General features: G+C 36.9%; 1 protein-coding gene across 3 annotated transcripts in view; it reads right to left on the bottom strand.

Annotated features, from left to right (window-relative positions):
• Nucleotides 1-22,091, bottom strand: part of LOC129249146 (GTPase-activating protein CdGAPr) — a 97,483-nt gene that overhangs the window by 56,426 nt on the left and 18,966 nt on the right. For all 3 annotated transcript variants that reach the window (XM_054888799.1, XM_054888800.1, XM_054888801.1), the window contains one exon: nucleotides 3,470-4,494. In XM_054888799.1, the coding sequence (XP_054744774.1) occupies nucleotides 3,470-4,093 (624 nt within the window). In that variant the 5' untranslated portion in view covers nucleotides 4,094-4,494. The remainder of the gene's footprint in view (nucleotides 1-3,469; nucleotides 4,495-22,091) is intronic.

Below are 22,091 nucleotides of genomic sequence, written 5' to 3'. Positions count from 1 at the left end.
AGAACCGTCCACCAGGCTATAATCCCGCAAAGGAGGACAAGTCTGATATCGGTCCTATACAGCCAGTGAGTGTTCTTCGGGTAAAACCCCGCCTGCTGCGGGGTTAAAATGCTACACAAAAATTATCATCGCGAAATTTTGCAACAGAACAGCGACAAAAATATTTTCAACAGAACTCTTAATTTTTTTTAACATAATATTCATAATATAAAGATTTTAATGACCAAATATTGGTAACTTTTACGCGTGTGAAAACCCAAAAAACTGAGACGTTCTGGACTATAGCGTTGTTCTACAAAAGTCGCCCACTCCTGATGTACTTCGAGGATTAGATGGTAGCTTTTCTGCATCAAAAATTTGCACTGCTCATAACTTTGATTTTCAGTTGCCCGAATTTTTATATACGTCACTGTAAACAACTACACATTTTTGATACTAAGCAGCGCCAAGTTAACTGCTTCGCTGGAATTCAATGAACTCTTCAAAATCATTCATTCCGTTCTAATTCCGAGCTTCAAGGCTACTACGAAATTACGAAAATTGAGAGATTCCAAGCTGATGCATAGTTTTGGACGTATAAAATATTCAACAAGCATCTGATTTTTATATTGCAGATATACATTACGTAAGTATTTAGAACGTATATGTGCTACAATTTCCGTTAAAGGAGCCAAGAAAAGAAAATGCAGAAACTCGTATAATGCAATAAAACTTTATTTTTGCAAAGGCTTAGGAGCAGAGGACAAAGATATAAAATAAATTGCTATAAATATGAGAAACAACTACAAGCAAGCAAGTACATATTTGCATTGCTATGTATTTTCTTCTGTATGGCAAGGCGAATTGAAATTCCAAAGCAGCGCGCAAGTATTTGGCAAAAACAACTAAGGACGGGAGTAAAAGCCCAACACAAACAAATAGCAAGAAAACAAAGAGCCGGCAATACAAATTAAACGCCAACGGAATACTAAAATGTGTGGAGATAGTAAAACAGTAAGGAAAATATGGAGGGTGAAAACGGGTGAGAGAAAATTATTAGATTATGTGCATGCGTTTGCTTTGGGACTTGTGTGCGAAGGATGGAAAATTGGGATTGTGGGTGCATATCGATTGAGGAAGAAGAGGCGGCAAGACTTGCAATAAACGTGATTATTTATACCAGTTATTTTCTTGTGCTTTTATGGGTATGGAATTAAAGTGTTGCATAGTTTAAGGCGCTTATTCGACATCACGTATTATACGCATTAACGCGTTAAAGTGTTAAAGCATGAAAAGAAAATGGTCAAAGATATTTGCTCTCACATTTATTACGATGGTGAATACAAAATTGAAGAAGAAATGAAGTGAAAAGATAGATTAGTAGGAATAAATTGGAAAACACAAATAATTATACATAATATAACAGATAGCTACGAGGTATCCGGTGTGAATCAAGCCTCTTGTGTATCACCAAAATTCATATCATTCATCAAATAAACGGACGAATCGAAGCTCAAAAAGAGAAAATTGGTCATGTCTGAAGAGATCGAATTATTTATTTATTTATTAAGCCAATGAATATAATAGATTATTATAGGCTAAGTAGACATATTTTAAGGTTAATAGGCATTAAAACAAGCACAAATAAACTATTTATAATAAATATTCAAAACTTTCAATAGGTGAGCTTTTGAAAATGAAAAATCGATCTTAACAAATTTGGAGATTTTATTAAACTCAATTAAGGCTCTGGTAATACGAGCATTTCGAGCATAAAGAGATTTTGAAAGACCAATGCAGAAGAACTCCGAACTACGCAGAGCTCTGGTCGGAATATTAAAGAAAATCCTCTCAGAAGCACCAGAAAGATAAAGATAGAATTATTCTCCTGTTCTACAATGAGGCTATGCATTTATGTTTGCTTAAGTAGCGGACATTTTCAAGTGTACTTTTAAAAGCATGTTGCAAAGTGCATAATATTTTTACTAATTTTTGAAAGTCTGCGGGAAAAGACCAATCCATTGGTCGATTTTAATGAAACTTTGAATTGAGGAATCTTCAAGGTCGCTGACTACGAATCTGAAGTTCGTTTTCCAAAATTCAAAAAGGTTGAATCAGTTTAGCAAACAACTTTCAAAAATAATCATCCTATACCGCCAGTTATGAAGATGTTTCAAAAAATTCTGACACCGAGAGAAACTATTCTTCTGATTTTGAACACCAATCAAAACAAATTAATGAAATCATTTTGTCGACATAAAGCCTGACATATAAAATGCATAAAACTACATATATCAAAAAATAACTCAACTATTTAAAAAAAAAAGTTTTTCGCACGTGCATAAAAATTAAAAGAATTAATGTATTAAAAAAATTAAAATAAAAATTTAAAAAACCTTTTACAATTAAAAAATGAAAATAAAATACTAAAATAATCAAAAAAAGACAAAATTAAAAAAAAATAATAATTGAAATACAATATTAAAAGAAAACAAAAACTATTAAAAAAATAATAAAAATAGCAATTTAAAAAACCTGTGGAATTAAAAAAACTAAAAAAAAAATTAATTTAAAAAAAATAATAAAATAATCCAAAAAAATTGAATAAAATAAAATATGGAAATTTTTTTTAATTAACAAACAAATTAAAAAACATGCACAATTAAACAATTTAAAAAATTAGTAAATTTTAACAATATTTAATATTGATAAATATAATTGATAAAAAAATTAAATAAAAGAAATACAAATAAATTAATTATTAAAACATGTACAAATAAAAATGAGTTTTAATAATAGCAAAGTAATAAAAAAACCAATAAATTAAAATATTAAAAAATATTTTTTTTTTTAAATTAAGAAACGAATGAAAAAAGCGTGCACAATTAAACAATTGAAAATATAAAAATAAATTTAAAATAATAATAATAATACAATAATAAAATAATAAAAAATTAAATAAAAGAAATAAAAATAAGTTAAAATGTTAAAAAGCGTAGTGTAAAAAGCGTAAGCTTGAAGAGTAAAATAATCCGTTTTTTGTTTTTTATAGGCAGAGTTGGGCATTTTATCCTATATAACGAAATCTTCTTATAAAAATTAATTGTCACAACTTTCCAATATATCGCACTCCTTTTATTTTGCACATAAGTGATTATTAAACTCTGAAAATTTTTCAAGCAGAAAACATAATATTTTTATCAAAAACGTATTAAAAACCCATTAAAGAATTAAATTTGTATTTCCTCTACCAAAATTAGCAAGCAACTGTACTAAAATCCCTAATGACTTTCATCGTTTTTCCATAATACCCATAAAACACATACTCTTCTTAGTTAAACACACGCGCGCATGCACACACAATTCAGTTACATACGCCTAAAAGCACACAACGCTTAATTGCACATTTAATAGCCAATAACAGCATCGATAAACAAAGTTTGGAATAAAATGAGCAGAAAAAACATTTGAAATCTATGATTGCACTTACCCCTGCCACACTGTGTGCGGTCAAATGCTTGCCACCGACAGACTTTCCATGAATGCTCGCCACTGCCACTCCACTAGCACTGCCGCCGCCACCACCAGGACTGCTCGACAACTGCATCGACTCATTGGAGTTGGCAGATATTTGTGATGAGTTCATTATTGAATTACCATCGCCAGCAGTGCCGACGGCGCCTCCATCCGGCAACAGATGAAAGTTTAATTGTACACCAGCGCCTACAGCTCCTGTGCCAGCAGCTCCAACATTGTAGTCCGACGTGGACTCGGTATCACTGCCAGCAATGCCAGACGCTAGCATTACAGCATTAGTTGTAGTATGAGAATTGGCTGCATCCGCATCATTGCCGCCACCACCTAAAGACTGTGGGGTGGGTGTTGTGGGTGTCGTCGGTGGCGGTAATTGCTGCAATGTAGTCGATATCAAAGTGGGTGCGCCAATATGTGGCACTGTGTTGGTGGTGGTGTTAACGCTGGTGTGACTGTTTGCCATATTCTGTAACTCTGTTGCTATTGCTGTTGCTTTGCCTGATCTGCTTGCTGTTACTGCTTTTGTCTGTCCATGTACATTTCCGCTTGTTAAACTCAACGCGCGCAATTTTTCTGACATCACACGCCTGCCTCCGGTAGGGCAGAAAGCGAAAATTTTTAGTTTGTGACGTGTCTTGTGTAGTTGATAGGTATGTGTGTATGTGTGACTGCTATCCTTCAGCGCAGGGGAGTGTCAGACGCGTCAGTGCGTGCAGCAATAGCCAAGCCAACCACTGGCACCACTTCACATAACTACTTCACTCGAATTTAAGGCAAAATTAGAGTGTTTGTTGTTTGTCACATAAAGTTTATTCAGGATTTATGGAGAAGCGCCTTTATAATTATAGCAGACGTCCGTTAAAATACCAAGCAATTGACGAAATAACAAATTTTTTTTTTTTAAATGCTCACTATCTACGTTTGTCCACAAGTCCTGTCCGTCGTCAAACTGTTGCAAGGTAGGAGACTTTAGTAAATCATCTGCAATGAGAGAGAGAAATTGAGATATTGAGAAATTAGTAAGATTAAGACTGAAATATATTATAATTTAGCAAAGTACATTCAAAATATCCAGATTGCAGATTTCAAAAACTCATAAATAAGACGACTACTTAAGCTTAGGAGCTAATCCACACCATAGTGCCGGTCAAACGATTCGGTCCGGTAAAATATTATCAAATAAAAACAATGTTCGCATTCATATAACAGTGAAGGTTCAGTCCGAGCCCGCATCAATTACGAAGGGATTTTCGATTGAGCAAAATAGAACCACGAACGGCATGGCTTCTAGTGTGAATGCTACTACACACTGAGCATGCCTGTATGAGATAAAATTTCACCAAACCGAGAACAAAGCGTCTGTTAAACGATCTAGGATGTAAAAAGGCCCTCACTTAGTAGACCAAGAACGAATTTTAATGGGAACTATGATGTTAAAAGTCTCTCACTCGCGGCCGCCATAGCCGGGTGTGTTTGTACGCGACTACCATCTAATAGCAACGGCCTCTCAGCAGGTGATAAAAACCATGAAAAAGCTTCCTATAAAAATCATTTGCCGTTCAGAGGCAACGTAACTGAAGGTTTCTCCATCAAGACGCAATAACATTTAATTAAAAAAAAAAAATTTTATAAAACGAATTAAAATAAAAAAAAATTTATTAAAAACATACTGAAAAAAAATTAAACCAAAAAAAAAAAATTGGACAAAAAAATTTTTTTTTTTCGTGTCAATACACGATTCAAATAAAGATAAGAAAAACTCAAAAAAATTTTAATTAAAAAAAAAATAAAATTTAATTAAATTATTTTTTTAATTAATATTTTTTTTAATTCAATTTTTTTTGTTTTAATTTTTGTTTTTAATTTTTACATTTTTCGAAACCCTTAAGCTTTATTTTTATTAATTTTTTCTTCTGTGTTGCTAGTCAAATTGAGTTTTTCTTATCTTTATTTCAATCGTATGTTGACAATCATAGAAACAATACTCTTTTTTTAATAGCACGTCATCACATAATCAATCATCCAATTCGTTACTAGATCAATTTCGTAGTTCAATGACATTTTCAGCTGACTGCGCTCTCGAAACTTCATATTGCATCATATTGCATTTATTTACACGACATACTTACAAAAAAAACCTTTATTACAGCTACCGAAATTACCGCTCACATATTGATAGTAGTTTTGGGATTTTTTTCCAAATATTGACGGCAGCCAATAAAAAGTTGAATAAAAAAGCTATCAACTCAAATGTATGTAGAATATTTGGTTACGCTGCTGAATCACCCCACAATGAAATATTAGTAGGAGTATTTATATGGCAGCACGTTCGCTCAAACGATGTACGTACAGATGTGTGTAGGTACTCGTACTCGCAAGTCGGTACGAAGATTCCATCAGTATAAAAAAACAAACAAAAAATAATTAATAAATTGGACTCTTCCGCAGTAGCACTCAAAGATACTATATACTACTACTCGCACAACATTTTTTTGTTGTAGAATTATATAGGGGTAAAATTTCGTTTGACGATTACTGTTCGTAATTTCTATACTTCCCAACGGCATCGCATTACATCACACTTTTATGCTTCATCCGTCAAATGTGCTCACGCAAGCGTCGAAATGAATAAACAAAATCTTCCTCGCAAATGTCATTGTCAAGTGACAGAACGTGAGTCAACGTGCGCCGAAGACTTTATTGCGCTCTTCCATGATCAACTTTTCTACATCGCTGCCGGATTCATTTGTCAGCTGCGCTGTGCAGTCAAGTGAATTCAATCTTCTTCACAACGCTGGGGATTACGAAGCAGCAGATATTGTTTTGTTGAAGCACGTAGATGAAATGTTTACTGCCCGTTATACGAGGCACGGCTGCTAAGTTCGCGACCTCAGGTACTGAGCGCTCCGATTCATCATCTCGTTACTGACAAAAATAATTGCATGACGCATAGCTCAATACAAATTACACCCTTTTTTATTTAGTTCAAATTATCCTTGGAACAAGCAATACAAAAAATAGTATCGGCTATTTAAAGAAAGCAGTGTGAAAACGATCGCCGCGGTTAAGGTCGCTCAGTGCTGGTAGTGACCGAAAAAGTATAAAGAAATTATCTCTCGCTGATCGAGAAATTAAACTGTGAATCAAGAAAAGATCAGCAAATAATAAATTGGAGAGATTTTACATGAACATTTCCGCATGAAAAAATTAATACGAATTGGCTACTACGAATGCTCACACCGCTCGACAAGCATTGACGAGTAAACAATTGTAAAAATTTGTTTGGACTCTCTGATTCTCACAAAAATTGTGACCGCTGATGGCACCTGAATTGGGCAGTATGATGCGGAGTTAAAGCAAGAGGCGATGCAGAGAAAATCAAAGTAGTAAAGTCGGCGTCAAAGATTAGAGCTACCATATTCTTCTGGGTAAGAGAGGCAGTTTTATTACTTACTTCATTACTTAGCTACGACCACCGTAGCCGAATGGGTTGGTGCGTAACCACCATTCGGAAGTGCGTAGGATCGAATCTCCGTAGATGAAACACCAAAATTACCGAAAAAGGTAATGGCAAACCTTCGAGTGTATCTGGGAGTGGCAAAGACTTCGTCAAAGATTGGAGCTACGATTTTATTATGGCCCAGAGAGAAAGGTTTGTTACTTGATTACTTGTCTAAAGAAACTACAATGAACGGCGCACTCTAATTTACTCGGTCAGGCCGGTCTGCAGACAGTCAGTTCTATGTTACCGCAACGAGCCAAATTTAAATATGGTCGAAAACTATCACTTCAGGATAGGTTAAAATGTGCCCATAGAGAGGGCAGACTTGGACGAAAATGAAAATTAAAAAATCGGCCTTGTAAAGGAGATAAGAAGAATCACATAGTAAGAAAGGAAGGAGGAGCTGGATGTGTATTCGTTGAAGACGGCCGAACGATGACTGATGCATTGCTGATGAAGTTCATCAGGTTTTTAATATCAAGGCCTGCTACATCAGCAGCGGCCACCGTAGCCGAATGAGTTGGTGCGTGACTACCATTCGGAATTCAGAGAGAATGTAGGTTCGAATCTCGATGAAACCCCTAAATTATGAAAAAGTTTTTTCTAATAGAGGTCGCCCCTGTGCAGGCAATGTCAAACCTCCGAGTGTATTTCTGCAATAAAAAAATATCTGCCATTTGGAGTCGGCTTGAAATTGTAGATCCCTCCATTTGTGAAACAACATCAAGGCGCACACAGCTCGGCCAAACACCTAAAAAGGGTGTACGCGCCAATTAGATATATCTCAGCAGGCGTAGCGAAGAAAGTAGAGCCAAGATACTTTAATATTAGCTCTACGAAAGCAGAGCAGCTAAGCAAAAGGTGCTGAAATGATTCCATCTCATCCACTATACAACTGGCGCAAAACGAACTCGAAGTCTCACAGCATGTATGCCTCGCGACTAGTGTCCTGTAAGGGCACCCACGAAATTCGAGAGCTGAGACTTTATTAACCTCAGAAGGTGCCTCGAGCTTCTCATCTCTACTCGTGGCAAGATAGATTTCGCGACCTTAAAAGTTTGTGTGCTTGTGCAGCGCTTGCTGATTTCACTTCAGCAACATCTCCCAAAAATATATGGGAAATGTTTAAAACAAAACCAACAGTAACAGTCACTGGTTCAGATATCCGAGCCTGTCGTACAGAAGAAACAAGACAAGCTAGCATCCGTCCGTAGTGTAATATCTGCATGCCGACGCGTGTGTTAACACCGCTCGGGTTCGCTGCTATGAGTGCCATAAAAGCTATGGGATTAAAAAAAAATGTGCCATGCAACCTAAAGCTTTAACCTGGTTTTCAACGACATTTTCGTTCTCGCCAATTCAAAATAGAGGTTGAGGCGACTATGATTTTCGTACGATAAAAAGATGAAGGCGATTTGAAAGCGTTTCTAATGAACTAATTTTTAGTGCGAACTCTTGAGAGAGATTAAATTGAAAAACAAAAAAATATGAAATCGTGCGTACTCATCAGCCATCCCTCGTACATACCCACCCATATTCTTGTGTAATTTTTTTGCCGGTTATTACCGTCAGCCGTTTGATTATGCGCTTCTCGCTTGACTTTCTTTTAATTTTTGGGGCATACATTTTTTTTGTATGCGCATAGGTGTGCGTGTATAAATATTTTTCGCTTGGTAATTGTTGTTGACTTGCTTTGGGGTGCCTCATAAGTGGGTTGTATAGTTGCGCATGCGCGTATTTACATAAAAGCAGACGAATAATAAAATAAAAGTCAATGGCTTAGCGTCAGTGCTTTGCTGGCTTATCATTTATTTGCCGACTGTATATGATTTGATTAGTTCTTTTTAAATGGTATGGTTTTTTTGTATACATGCATACATACAGTTTATTTATATATTTAACATACTTATATATTCAGACAATAAGCGAACTGATACGTTTGTAAATATTATATGAATTTATGCTTTTTTATTTATCAAGATGTGCGCACGAAAGTTTGTGCTGTGGGCCCGACTACTTCTCATTTAAAGTCAATCACTGCTTTTTGCTTTTGTTTGACTTTTCAAGTTTTGTGTCGCTCCGCAATTTTGCTGCTCCTCTATTTTTCTAGCATGATTAATGCACATAAATTGTAGAAATCGTTGCCTGTTGACAAAAGTTATTGACCTTAAATTAATTCAATTCTCTGTACGCTTTTACTACACAACAATTCGACACAAAATTAACGAGATTTGAGGTGAGTTACTAGAATTTATTCGTTCGGTTCTTCGATCAAAGAAGTAAAAAGCTCTTAATTTTGACACTCTGTATGCATACAGACATATGTTTAGCTACAGATATTTTTACTGGATTAATCCTATTTACATATATTACATTTGTCTTTGTTAGAACTAATCAGCATGGGCTGCCGGGTAAGATAACGACGAAGTTTCCTATTTAGAGTTGGAGATATCTTCTTCTTAATTGGCGCGATAACCGCCTACACGATTTTAGCCTAGTTCAACAAAGCGGACCAGTCGTTTCTTTCACACCATGTGAAGCCAAGTCTTTCTCTACCTGATCTATAAAACGCAGGGAAGGTTTTTTTCTTCCTGAGCCAGAGCGTTTGTGTCCATTCGTACGACAAGCCCAGCCAACGATAACGCTAATGCCTGCCGTCCGCAGGGACGCCTCATCGGATATTGTCATGGTCTAAGCCTCTGCAGGTCGGGCATAATGAGAGCCTTATAGAGTGTTAGTTTTGTTCGTCGAGAGAGAGGACTTTACTACTCAATTGCCTACTTAGTATATAGTAGCACTTATTGGCGTCTGACCCTCAAAACGCCCCATCGTAAGACGCCAGCGAATATTTTTCTAAGCTAGATCTACTTTTTAGTGAATCCCTATCGAGTGACTCTATGCTAGCTCAAAATGCACTCTGTCATACCTGCTTCAAAGTGACTTCTCACTTCACGCATAACGGCATCGTGATGATTTCCCTATTCCTCTTACAGCCTCGACTTGGCTCCAGCAAACATTTTTTCTATTTCCAAAATAAATACTCTTTCAAAGAAGCGCGTGCCCTGTATGAACGGCGACAAAGTTCGCAATATCAGGGCTGGGCATCACTTATACGAGGATGTAGATCGTGCGTACAAATTAACTTGAATTTTCATCATGAGCTTGGTCTATTTTTTCTGTTTTTTGGTTTTTATTAATACCTACTTGCTTTTAATAAATGGCTTTTGGATACATATTTCGTGGAATATGCGGATGATGTAGCTGCGGTATATCAGCGCGGGATACCGAGGACGCCAGGAGGAGCTGAACGAAGTCAAGTTGAGAACCCAATTTTGGCTTGAGAACCATGGCCTGACACTCGCCAAACATAAAACTGAAATCATCCTAATGACACGAGGTCAGAAATATGGGGAGATGTGCTAAACTGCAAAAGAAAGCGTAAAGCACTGGAGGCTGTACAGCGAACAGCGACACTCAGAGTTGCTCCAGCCTACCGCGATAAACGGAGAGATACATATCGACCTCGCGACTCGGAAGCAAGTGGCTGCATGTGATTCTATGAAAAAACACACCACCATTAACGCCGCGGTACTGAGATGCCGAACCGTGCAGCGGGTGGCAAAACCAAAGGGACACTGAACCGAGTGGTAAATGAACGATGAAGCTGATTCCTACAGTAGGCAAATGGGTTCAACGGAACTTCAGGGAATTGGATTATTTCATGACTTGGTTCCTCTTAGGCTAGAGATACTTCCGCAAATACCTATACCCAAAGTGCATATACTGCGAAGCGCCGAACGATGACGTCGAACACACATCCTTTAGTTGCGACAGATGGTGCGTGGAAAGAGATGCTCGCGAAGGGCAAGAATGATTGGCAGGATACTTGAACGCGAGGGTAACTGGAATGCGGTCAAAAGATACGTTGAAAGTGTAGTACGGAGAAAAAAGATAGAGCTCGACGCAGTGCAACCAAGTGAACCTCACAGACAGAGACATAAGACGAGCCAATAGCATGAAGCTGGCTAAAAACATGGTCGATCCAGGTGTGGGCGAATAGAAATTGTTAATTTCAAGGACGTCGTTCTGGACCCGATTATAGCTCAGGGTGAGCTTTAGCTTCGTCCACAATCCACAATAGAGTTCCAGCTCCTAACTCGGGGCCTTTTCAGGTGGCTATGACTTGGTCAAGCCAGGTTAGCCTTGGACGTCCTCAGGCCCGGGTCGTTAGAGAGTTTGTTATTAAAAAGAAGTTTTAAGAGCGGCTGTCTTCCATGTGCACAGTGTGTCCTAACTATCGAATCCTTTGGGATTTAATGTATTTAACTCGTCGTTGTAGCGTATTCGAAACGTGCCATCGTTGGGGCCAAACACCTTTATCTCATCTACCAAAAAAAGACTTTTGACAGCCCATTGCGAACCGATCGGGCAATATCATCTAATGGAACTGTCCAATCGGTTGTCATAAAAAACATGACCGACAATTTAAGGTTATCCGTCTCTAAAAATCACCCTCTACTTCAACTAAAGAATTATGATAAAACTATTTTCTTAAACACCTTTTTAGCCAATGTTAAGAAATTTCAGTTTAACGATTTCTTCGGGGTTTTGCTTATTCATATAGAAGATAAATGTTGAGATTTAAAACTTTTCATGGATTTCCGTTTCTTATAAGAATTACGATCTTCACCTTGAATGGATGGAGTGAAGTAGTTTGATTAGGACCAAAATGGACCAGTTCGTCTACAGTGCAGTTTAGTCTATTAAACTAAGCCAACTACTTAAACTTTCAATACATAAAAAAATCCAATTTATAGCAATCATAAATAGCCAATCAATAATAATAAATTTTTCATAGCATTTACCCGCATTTAAAACCAATTTATCGCTTCGAATGGGTGTGAAGAAGTAAGCGATGAGATAAATGCATATCTTTTTATAAGAGAGATCACTTTGAGATGCGATATTTAAAATATTTAAGTGGATATATAAATTCCACATACAGTAATTAATTATATAATCAAATAAAGTCTTATTTGGGTGTGTAAAGAAGGCAAAGGAATGTACGAAGAATGCGGTAAATCTACAGATGCTAACGAAGCTTGAAATATGTAGAAACAGATAAAGAGTAAGTAAAGATATGCGCATAAATGAGTAAAGAAAACAAAAATAAGAAAAAACAAATACAGCAACAAAAACTCTTAAGCGCAGAGTTGCAACTAAAGCCAACAATCGGCGCTTAAAAATCTCTTGATGAGGTAAAAACAAAGAAAAAAAATACATAAAAAGAAACAACAATAGAAGGTAAGCCAAATATAGCAGAAGAGCACGTAATTAAAAATTCTCAAGATGACAAACACGCATACAAAAACTGATTTATAATGGGATTCAAAAATTAAAAACAATATATAAAGCATTTTATCTCAAAGAGGAAAATTATATGGGCTTTGTATTCAAGAGCAACAGGTGTTAACGACAAAAGAAGTAAACAGTAAAAATTGGAAAAAATAAAGAGGCACAAATAAAGGGTGTGCAAATCACAGGTTGCTTTTAAAAGTAAAATATTGGATGAAGTGAAAATATGTCAATGTTTTCTTCGCTTTATTTCGTCTATGAAACTTACACATTTACAATACAAATATCTCTAACACAAAACTGTCAAAGAACATTTTTGAAGCGTAAAACCACCACTTTTGCCATTCAGAAGTGGATAAATCCAAACGAGCTGTTTAAAGGCTTCAACAGAAACATTCAACTCGCAATTTATTTTTAATGTTCGAGGAAACAAAAAGAAAGCAGTAGGTGCCAAATTAGGGCTGTAATGCGGATGATCCTTTAATTCGGTCTTTTGAGTGCTCAAAAACTCTCTTGTGTGAGCCAATACGTGAGAGCTCGTATTGTCTTGGTGGAGGGTGAAAGATGATTCGTCTTCGGCGGTTGGTTTTCCTTAATTGCCCGAAAACTTCTGGGAAATAAGTGGTTTTGCACCACTTCGAATTGATTGTTTCGCATTTCGCTAGTGCACAGTTGCGGCATGACCAAGTTTTCCGAAAAAAACACGCAATCATTTGTTTTGAAGTGCTCCTTGCACCGGGAACTTTCATTGGATTCAGCTCGTCGTGGAACACCCATACTGTCGATTACTGTTTTGTTTGTCAAGATTCGTCACCCACTACGATGTCTTAGACGTGCTTTGAGCCACCCCAGCTCAATTTGTTCAACATTTCTTTACACCAATCGACACCAATTGGCGCATTGTCAAAGCCGCGATCTTGTCTCTGTTATGAACCAACTCAACCTTTTAGAAAACCCGTCTACTGGCAACAGATATGCAAACGGTGGTGGCGTAGGAAGATGAGCAAGTGGAGGAGGAAATGTGGCTTACTTGTATTGTTAATGAGCGTTGGTTGGTACAAGGATGAAAGGCCCACAAAGACAAGATGACTCGTCCACAGTCGGCTAACGAGAATAAGAAGAAGCAATATTGGAAACCGGAAACACACCCATTTTCAAATCAATTTTCCAAATAACCTTTTCGACGATTTCTTTGCTATTCCACTGAATGCAAAAATCGTCCCGGATCATCTCTTAAATTTTAGTTCACAAAAAGTCGATAATCATGGGGCGATCAACATGATTGCATTTCTAGCGACTTTTTCGAAAAAGCAAATTAAGCAATGGATTGGCTGATGTACAATGATAGTCAAGGCTGAGTGTCCCAACCAAAAGTCTACGCGTATTGGATAGCAGCTTGTGATTGACAATTACAAGTTCGGCGTAGTCAAGGACTTTGCCTACCTAGGATCCAGCATTAACACCAACAGCAACGTCAGTCAAGAAATCCAGCGAAGAATAACTCTTGCCAACAGGTGCTACTTTGAGCTGGGTAGGCAATTGAAAAGCAGATCCCTCTCTCGATGCTCGAAAATATAACTTTAACAATCATTCTTTTTCCTGGTCTTACAGTATGGCGCTGAGTTCTGGACATTGACAAACATCGATGGGCGGTTATTAGGAGTTTTCGAGAGAAAAATTATTCGCAAGATCTATGGTCCAATTTGCATGAATGATGCATACCGAATAAGATGGAACCACAGAGCTGTACACCAACATCGGGCTGCGCTGCCTAGGTCACGTTGAGCGGATGGAACATAACGCTACAGCAAAATAGGTACTCTTTTCGAATTGCACGAGTGGAGCTACTGCTAAAGTGCTTGGCCGGATGTAGGTATATCCGAATTGTTCAAGTAACGTGGAACCGACTGTTGTGGGACCGCACATATTCTATGAAATTTATGTATGTAAAAAATGGGAAGTACTTGAGTATTTTTTTTTTTCAAATATAAATATATATAGTTTATTCGAAAATATTCACCATTAAGCAATTGCTAAACAATTTTGAGCCATGCCTACAAGATAAGACTAAATTGTAGTGGTGCGTGCAATGTTGAGTAGGTAATTGACACTGATGGTGAGTCGATTGCAGGTGGAAACTTTTCTATTGATTTCACAATTTTCTCGTCGACAACGTACGAATAGAGGGGTCCTTCCCACAACAGTTGGTTCTACGTTACCGGAACAACCCGGATTGATATCCGGCCAAGGACTTTCACATCAGCAGCATTCCCCATACATGCATGGAGAATGTTAATGCTGCTACAACAACAACAGCAGGGGTTTTGAATTTGGTATACTAAAAAGCAGCTTACATATTTTTTCGCACAAACTAGGACGACCAATCATCGCAATGAATTACCGACCTGACTAGACTTATTTCATTCTACGAAAATAAAATTACCAACCTCATTTCATTCCGCGGAAAAAGTTTTGAATATCAAAGTGACTCTCAATTTAAAAAGAACAGTGTAACCACCCTTTAGAATATAAGAAGAATATTTTTTAGAAACTTGTAGCTAAGAATAAAAATTTGCATGTAACCTTTTGAGAAGTCTCAAAAACTAATTTGAATAATTGGGCCGATTTACATGTGAGAAACAGTTATGTAAAACGGTAAATATAGCAAGAAAAATTGTTTTTTAAAAAATAGCGGTAATTACAACATATTGTTGTAACGTCTAGTCGCTGCTAGATTAGGCGTCTTGTTTTGCTTATTTTTTTTCTTTTTGTTTCATTTTTGAATTGGAGTTGAAGTGGCTGCTGTGGCACTCTTAGGTCAAAAATAGAGGTCATTATGAAACCATATTTCACAGCATTATTTATTATTGATTATTGATTCCTATTCTTACTTAATTTGACTTATTATAATCTTGAATTATCTTGAAAAATAACTCATATTGACATCAACAAACTATTGTATCATGACAACGCGCGTGCTTTTGGAGAGGAAACAGCAAGCGAAGGTGTTTTTCTCTGGAAACAACAGAAAACCAAACGTGCTTTTTAATAATAGATAAATAGTTACTCATACATACACATATCTACATTTCTTCATTAGGAAATAATAATAAAATCACCGCAGAGTTGAAAAGTTCAAGAAAAAATAGTAGAAAAAACATGAAACACAAAGGCGGTAAATTTTAGCAACTGAATGTTAATTTATATAAACAAATTAAGCATTTCAAAATTAAGGTCAATGCAAAGTTAAGATATCGCATTTAAATGAAACCTTCGGTTAGTGTAAATGTTAATATTCGTGATGTATGAAAGGCATTTTTGAAAGCAGGTGGAACTTTTGTAATCAACTTTTGTTCGTTTTTGCAGGCTAAGGAATCACGTAATTATGGGGCAAAGTTTTTTATATTAGTTTGGGGAAAAAAGAAATCCACTATTTTTGCGTAAAATTTTTGTGCAAATGGTTTAAAACTGTTTTATGGTCGATCTTTGGCTACTGAAACGAGGAAACCAACAAAATTGCACATAATTAGCTGTTACAGTATCCATGTTACCAGGCACCATAAACACCATTCACAATTTTAGCGGCCTGGCTTTCATTTTTGCCTTTTCGTCTTCAAAGAAAAACTATAAAATGTTGCGAATTTTCTCATTGTTAACTTCCATTGTAACTCACAACTGAATGGAACAAACAAAAAACAGCAAACGAATTTTTTTAGTGTGAAATGTCACCTTGAAAACGAGCATAAACTTTAAATTGTTTGATCGACTCTTTACAGCTATCGATCACTACAGGCATCTACCGAGAAAATATTGAATTTCTTTCCCCCAAACTAATATTTTATTTAGGGAGGCCTGCTGCAGAGATATGGCAACACCAGTGCGAATATGTAAAATATAATATGACAATGTCACAGGTTATGGCATTGTTACTTTTCGGTCGCCACATTAATCAACTGGCAATTAAACAGACTCTAGAATTTCGCATCACCAACCCCAATTTTAAGAAACATTTTTTATTTATCATTTCATGTGAAATGTAAAAGAAATATTTTTTTTTTTTTGGGAAAATTTAAAAAAAAAATTCGAAATTTAATTTCTTGTTCAAAATAAACAACAAAAAAGAAACGCTTATTTCCGAAGTGTAAAACTACAGCATCGCAGTCGATTAGTGACCGACCATTCGTTAGTGGCTGACCTCGAAATTCCGGGCATGAAGCGCCAAGTAATAGAAAATCGCTTTTCTAACAGCGGCGCCTGCTCAGCAGACCCTGCCAAGCCTCCGATCGTATTTCTGCCATGAAGCTGCTAATAAAAAACGATCAGCCAATCGGAGGCGGCATAGAAGTTCCTCCATTTGGGAAAAAACCTCAAGACACACAGCGCGAATAGGAGGAGAAAACACCCAGCAAGAGGTGTAAGCACCAATTATATACAGGAAAATTTATAATTTTTTGAAATGGCATCGTACATCAATCATATTTGGCACTTGTAAACTAAACAGCTGCAGTATATACAAAGATAAGCAATAGAGCCCCTAAAGGTCACTCAAAATCACTTTTGTTTTGTATTTAGTAAAAAAGTTAGTCGAAGAGAAAAAAGTTATTCAAAAAGTTATTCACAAAAGTGACTATTCACCCACCACCTCATATACATATGGTTAGTCTTGCCAGCAAATAGCAAATTTTAGAATGCATACAGCGAGAACAAATTCGCAGAAAAGAGGGGTTAAGACCCCCCGGTCAAAAGTGTACCGGAGGATGTCTTAAACGGCGTGATGATACAGTTGAGCAGTACTCTCTTCAATGGACAGCGTTCGATCTTCCAGCACAGTTCCTCTCCAGCCTATTAGGCAAAAACAAGTGACTAAAAAACAATATTCCTGCGTTCATGGCCGCAGAAGATTGGCCACCTGGAAGCCCAGATCTGAATCCGTTGGACTATAGTTTGATAGAGAATATGGCATGTCGAAGGCCTCACAGAAATTTGGCGAGTCTCAAACAATCGTGGGTTCGAGCAGAGACGTCAATATCCATGGAAACCGTGTGTACTGCATAGCTGAATGGCCTAATCGCTTGAAGGCTTGTGTTAAAGCAAAAGGTGACCATTTGGAATGATAATTTAAATTTATTTTTTAATGTTTATATGATGAAATAAAACTAACTTCATTAGCAGAAGTGTAACAGTACAGTAACAGAACTATGGCAGGACTAAGATTAAAAGTACAAAATACTTTGTACGTGCTCTGAGGTAAGGTTCCTCCAGTTGCCAATAAATCCGAATATTGGCGAGAAGTGTTTGTTGCAAGTATGCGAGTTGCGGCCAGCATAAACGGCCTTACATGTGTGAACTTTTTTTTAATCTTGGAAATCCTATATATGATATAGAGTGCGATGGGCTGAACATTTGCAGTAACTTAATTATTTTAAAATAGGTTCAACTCAATTTTAATATCAAACAGTGAAGTAAAATACACTGCACTTCGACCGCACAGCCTTTTGTGCCCTCCACTCAACACAGTACCTCAACTATACCCAGCTCCCTCAATACAATTAAGATCAAGCTGGGTAGGGCTAAGCGTATGTGCCTTTCTTGCGGTCGCAACCGGCTGAAGTATATAATCCTTCTTTTCGCCATAGCATCACATTCGAAAAGAAAGTTGGGGATTAATCACAGAAAAGTTACAATGATTAGTCACAGAAAGAATCATACTATATGGCAAGTCAGTGCAGATAGCTGCGCTAACTGAAGTAACCTGTGAGAATGTCCGTGAGCCGTTTCCACGGCAGTTGGTTCTACGCCGCCGGAACGACCCGGATTTATACCCGCCAAAAGACTGTCACTTCAGCCGTTCCCAGTTCCATAGGCAGAAGTTTAAAGTCTTGAAGCTTCAGATTACAGTTCTAATCAAGTATATGGAGAAATCATATGAAATGCGAATGCAGATGCAACACGGGCTTGAACATTGACTGAAAGCCGGCATAACTAAAGCCTTTCGCGGCCTATAGTTTGGTAAATAAACTCGGGCTTTTCTAGCCCAGCAGACACACTTTGAGTTGTGGATGCATAAAAGGCATGTTAACAACCAGCTTTCCACCCCAACTTTAACAAAAGAAAAATAAATTGGAAACAAAATTTATAAAATGGTAAAAAAAACGAGTTGCAGTGAAGAAAAACGTCTAAAATTTTTAATGCATTTTAAAATTACTTTAAATCATTTGTAATGCTCTAATCAACGCCACAGCTTAATTTCAATTTATTTTCCTTTTTTTTTCTCAGCAGCAACAACTGCCAATCATCATAAATGCATTTAAATACAAAATAACAAAAAAAAGACGCACAACTCGACGTCTGTTTTAATTCACTGACCAAATTAACCAACTGCAAAGATTGCGTCGCAGCGACAAAAAAATTAATAAAATAAAATTTTAACTTCACAAAACGGATAACAAAAAAGGGGAAAGCAACAACAAAAACAGCGGAAAGAAACAACAAAATCAAGCGATAAAAAACGACAATCAAAAGCAAAAGCAATAGGTTACAAAAACTCAACTGCCAAGCTGATTATATGCATACCCACACGTACGTACGTACTTAAGTGTTGACAATTACAGTGGCGGCTATTGAAATCCGAACGGGTAGTCAACTGGAGTTTGCAGCGCAGTGCGTACCCAGCTGTCCTAAAATGCATTTTGTTAATGTGTAAAAAGTGTGGCGAATGTGAAATGCAAAGTTTTAGGAAAATTACCGGAACGGAGCTAAACTTTAAGCTTATGGATAAAAAAAACTGAGAATCCTGAAAACTTGAGCTCGCAATTTTGTCATCGATGTGTTTTTTTTTTAATCGTGAGAAGTTCGGGTTCCTTAATTGGAGAGTGATGATACGTTTGATGAATGTTGGGTCGGATTCAGCCTTGGAAATCAGATCTTAGATAGTCGCTTTTTTGCATAAAATTCAGGTTTTGGGACTAACAGAACTGAAATCAGTTGAATTAGAGCATCACCTGGGAGTTGTTCCAGAAACTTTTTGATCAAGGTGGTATACTAAAACTCCAATTTCAACTCAATTCATTACTTCATAGGTAAATACAAATAAATAATAAAAAAAGGAGCATGAGTTGTTCTTCAAAGGTTCTTTTTAGAGGAAGAAATATTAGCAGAGCATAACATCTAACCCGATCATTTCCAAGCTGCTTATAAGGATATTTACAAAATAACGTTGCTGTCGAAATTACTACGAGATTTGAATGTCGAAGTCTTCAGAATAATTACGGCTTCCAAAAAAATAAGAAATATTCAAATCACCCTTACAGGCAAAAACCAATTTTTTCATTCATTTTAAAATTTCAAAAATCAGCACTTCCTGAACGGTTGATAAGTCGTATGTCAAGAGAATGGCTGAGCGCATCAACGCAGAATTGGACCAAAGGTGAGGTTCAGCGCACTAGGCAAGGCTAGTTTATTGGGGTGGCAGCCCTTGGTCGGAGAAAATCCGAGTAATTCCCCTACGTAGAACAGCAAAATTGTAAATAAACAAAGAAATGTGCACAAAAGTGAAACACCAATAAAGTAACGTCAATTCGCTTACAAATTCGATTTTTTTATTACAAATGCATCACCTTCTTCACGATCTTCGGACCGACCTCGGTCTGGTAAAATATTGTCAAGTATAGCATAGTAAATACTAAGTTCACGGTCACGTGCCTGTCAAAATCCATTCAAGTTACATTGCCATGAAATATGAGTGAAATTTCATATGGATCTCACGGCAAAGTAGTACTCAGTTCACGCCGTAAAAACACCGCGCAAAATGCCAGCAACATTTTTTTACACCCATTTAAAATGTGAATTTTATTTAAAATTGAGCGAAAACTAACAATTCGTTTGCGAGTGAAGTGCCTGAGTTCGAATACCCCGAAGGTATGCCGAACCGTGATCGGCACTATAATGTGGAACAGTCCTTAGAAAGTAAAGGAAGTGCTTAAGTGAGTTGCCTTAAATTTTCTTATCGCCTGCAAGTAGGCAAAAAATTGATCTGTTTTGTTTGTCATTTCATTTAGGCAATCAAATCGCTGCAACTCTCAAGTGGTTTATCAATTATTAAATAGAAAGCTGTGTTGCTATTTCAGCTGATACGAGTATGTTGCTTCGTCGCAGATTCTTCGCTAACGTTTTTCCATCAAGCCGTACAAAACTACCTTAGTCTTTTTCACAAGAAAACGGAAATTGGATGGACTTAGTCTTCCAGCACTGAAAGGAGTGTCACTTAGTCTTGCTGATGAAGTTAATTATCTCAAAGTAATCTTGAATAAGATACTGACTTGGAAGACACATGAAGGTGGATCGCGTATTAAAGATTTTTCAACAATGCAAGGCTCTACGGCAGTAGTAAAACTTGGAGTCTGAAATCAGATGTGGTCGTGTAGATATACATATAAGTGTAGGCATTACGGATGGCACGAATATAACCTCCGGCGATGTACTATGTGCTATGCTTGATTTGCTCCCCCTGAATCCTAAGATGCAGCAGGGAGCAATGTGTAGCCTCCATAACTAAGGTTTCTGGCACGAAGACGGAACTATGTGATACAGAGAAGTTTTTAAGATGCTATCTGAGCAGTATTCGCAAATTTTGGCACCTAAGGACGATTTTATGTCCGTATTTTCATTTGGAAACAATGGAGAAATCCAGAGTGCATTCAAAGAGGTTTGACGCATATTGTCTTTACCTATGGGTCCAAGAATGAAATAGGGTCTGGAACCGGATTGTATTTAAACTATTGTGGTAAGTATCATTACGCTATGGAATAGCAACTGTTTTTCAAACAGAAATTTGTGCCATTCTGAAAGTAGCAGAACGGATAATGGAGAGGAGATGGAGTGGGAAACAGATTGAAGCAAAGCAAACCTCAAATATTGCTCAAGAATGTAACAAGAAGCTTAATTCTGTTGCAAAACGGAATAAGATTGTACTTATATGAAGTCCAGGACACCGCGATGTTCAAGGCAATGAAATTGCCGATGAATTGGTCAACTATAAATCACCGGTTACTCCACAGAGAGCAGAGCCAATAATCGAAATCAGTTCTGCAGAAATCATCAGTGAATGAACTTTTAAGCTTGAGTACTTTCGGAGTTACCATTCTCTCGGCGCTTCTTGGCTCGCCTTTTTCGAAGTTAAAACGGGAATATTACAGCCACGCATTGCGTCAGACTCTTTCCATTAGAGTACTCTGAGAGCACTTCAAGCTAATATACATGGCTGAATAAGTTTAATAACAGATAGTTAGCCCCATCACAAGACGTGCTATAAAACCCAAGTAAATAAAATTACAAACGAGCTCAACCCAAAACTCTGGTAATATTTCGCTCTCCTCACTACCTTCGCCTCCCACTCTCCCTAAGCTAATCAGGATGCTCTACACAATATTTATACATTTTTATGCTCCCTAAATTTTACAATTCAAGATGATTTTTCTACTTTTATTAGAAACTATATTAAAAATGTTTGGTACTAAAACTGCAACATATCTAAAATAAATATGCAAAAAAAAAAAGATTCTGAAATATTTTTTTTTTATTCTCCTGACTCCGTTGGACACTTTTTTTAAAACCTTCAGTTGGGCACACGGATCTGGCCTTTTTTCGTTCGAGGATCCTTTTTAAAAGGTTACATCCCTAAATCGATAGAAAATTAAATTTAAGGAAGCTACCTGGTAGCTAT

Source organism: Anastrepha obliqua, chromosome 5 (genome assembly GCF_027943255.1).
Source record: "Anastrepha obliqua isolate idAnaObli1 chromosome 5, idAnaObli1_1.0, whole genome shotgun sequence".
Taxonomy (NCBI): domain Eukaryota; kingdom Metazoa; phylum Arthropoda; class Insecta; order Diptera; family Tephritidae; genus Anastrepha; species Anastrepha obliqua.
Note: the sequence above shows the minus strand (reverse complement) of the source record. Positions and strands in the feature narration are given on the sequence as shown.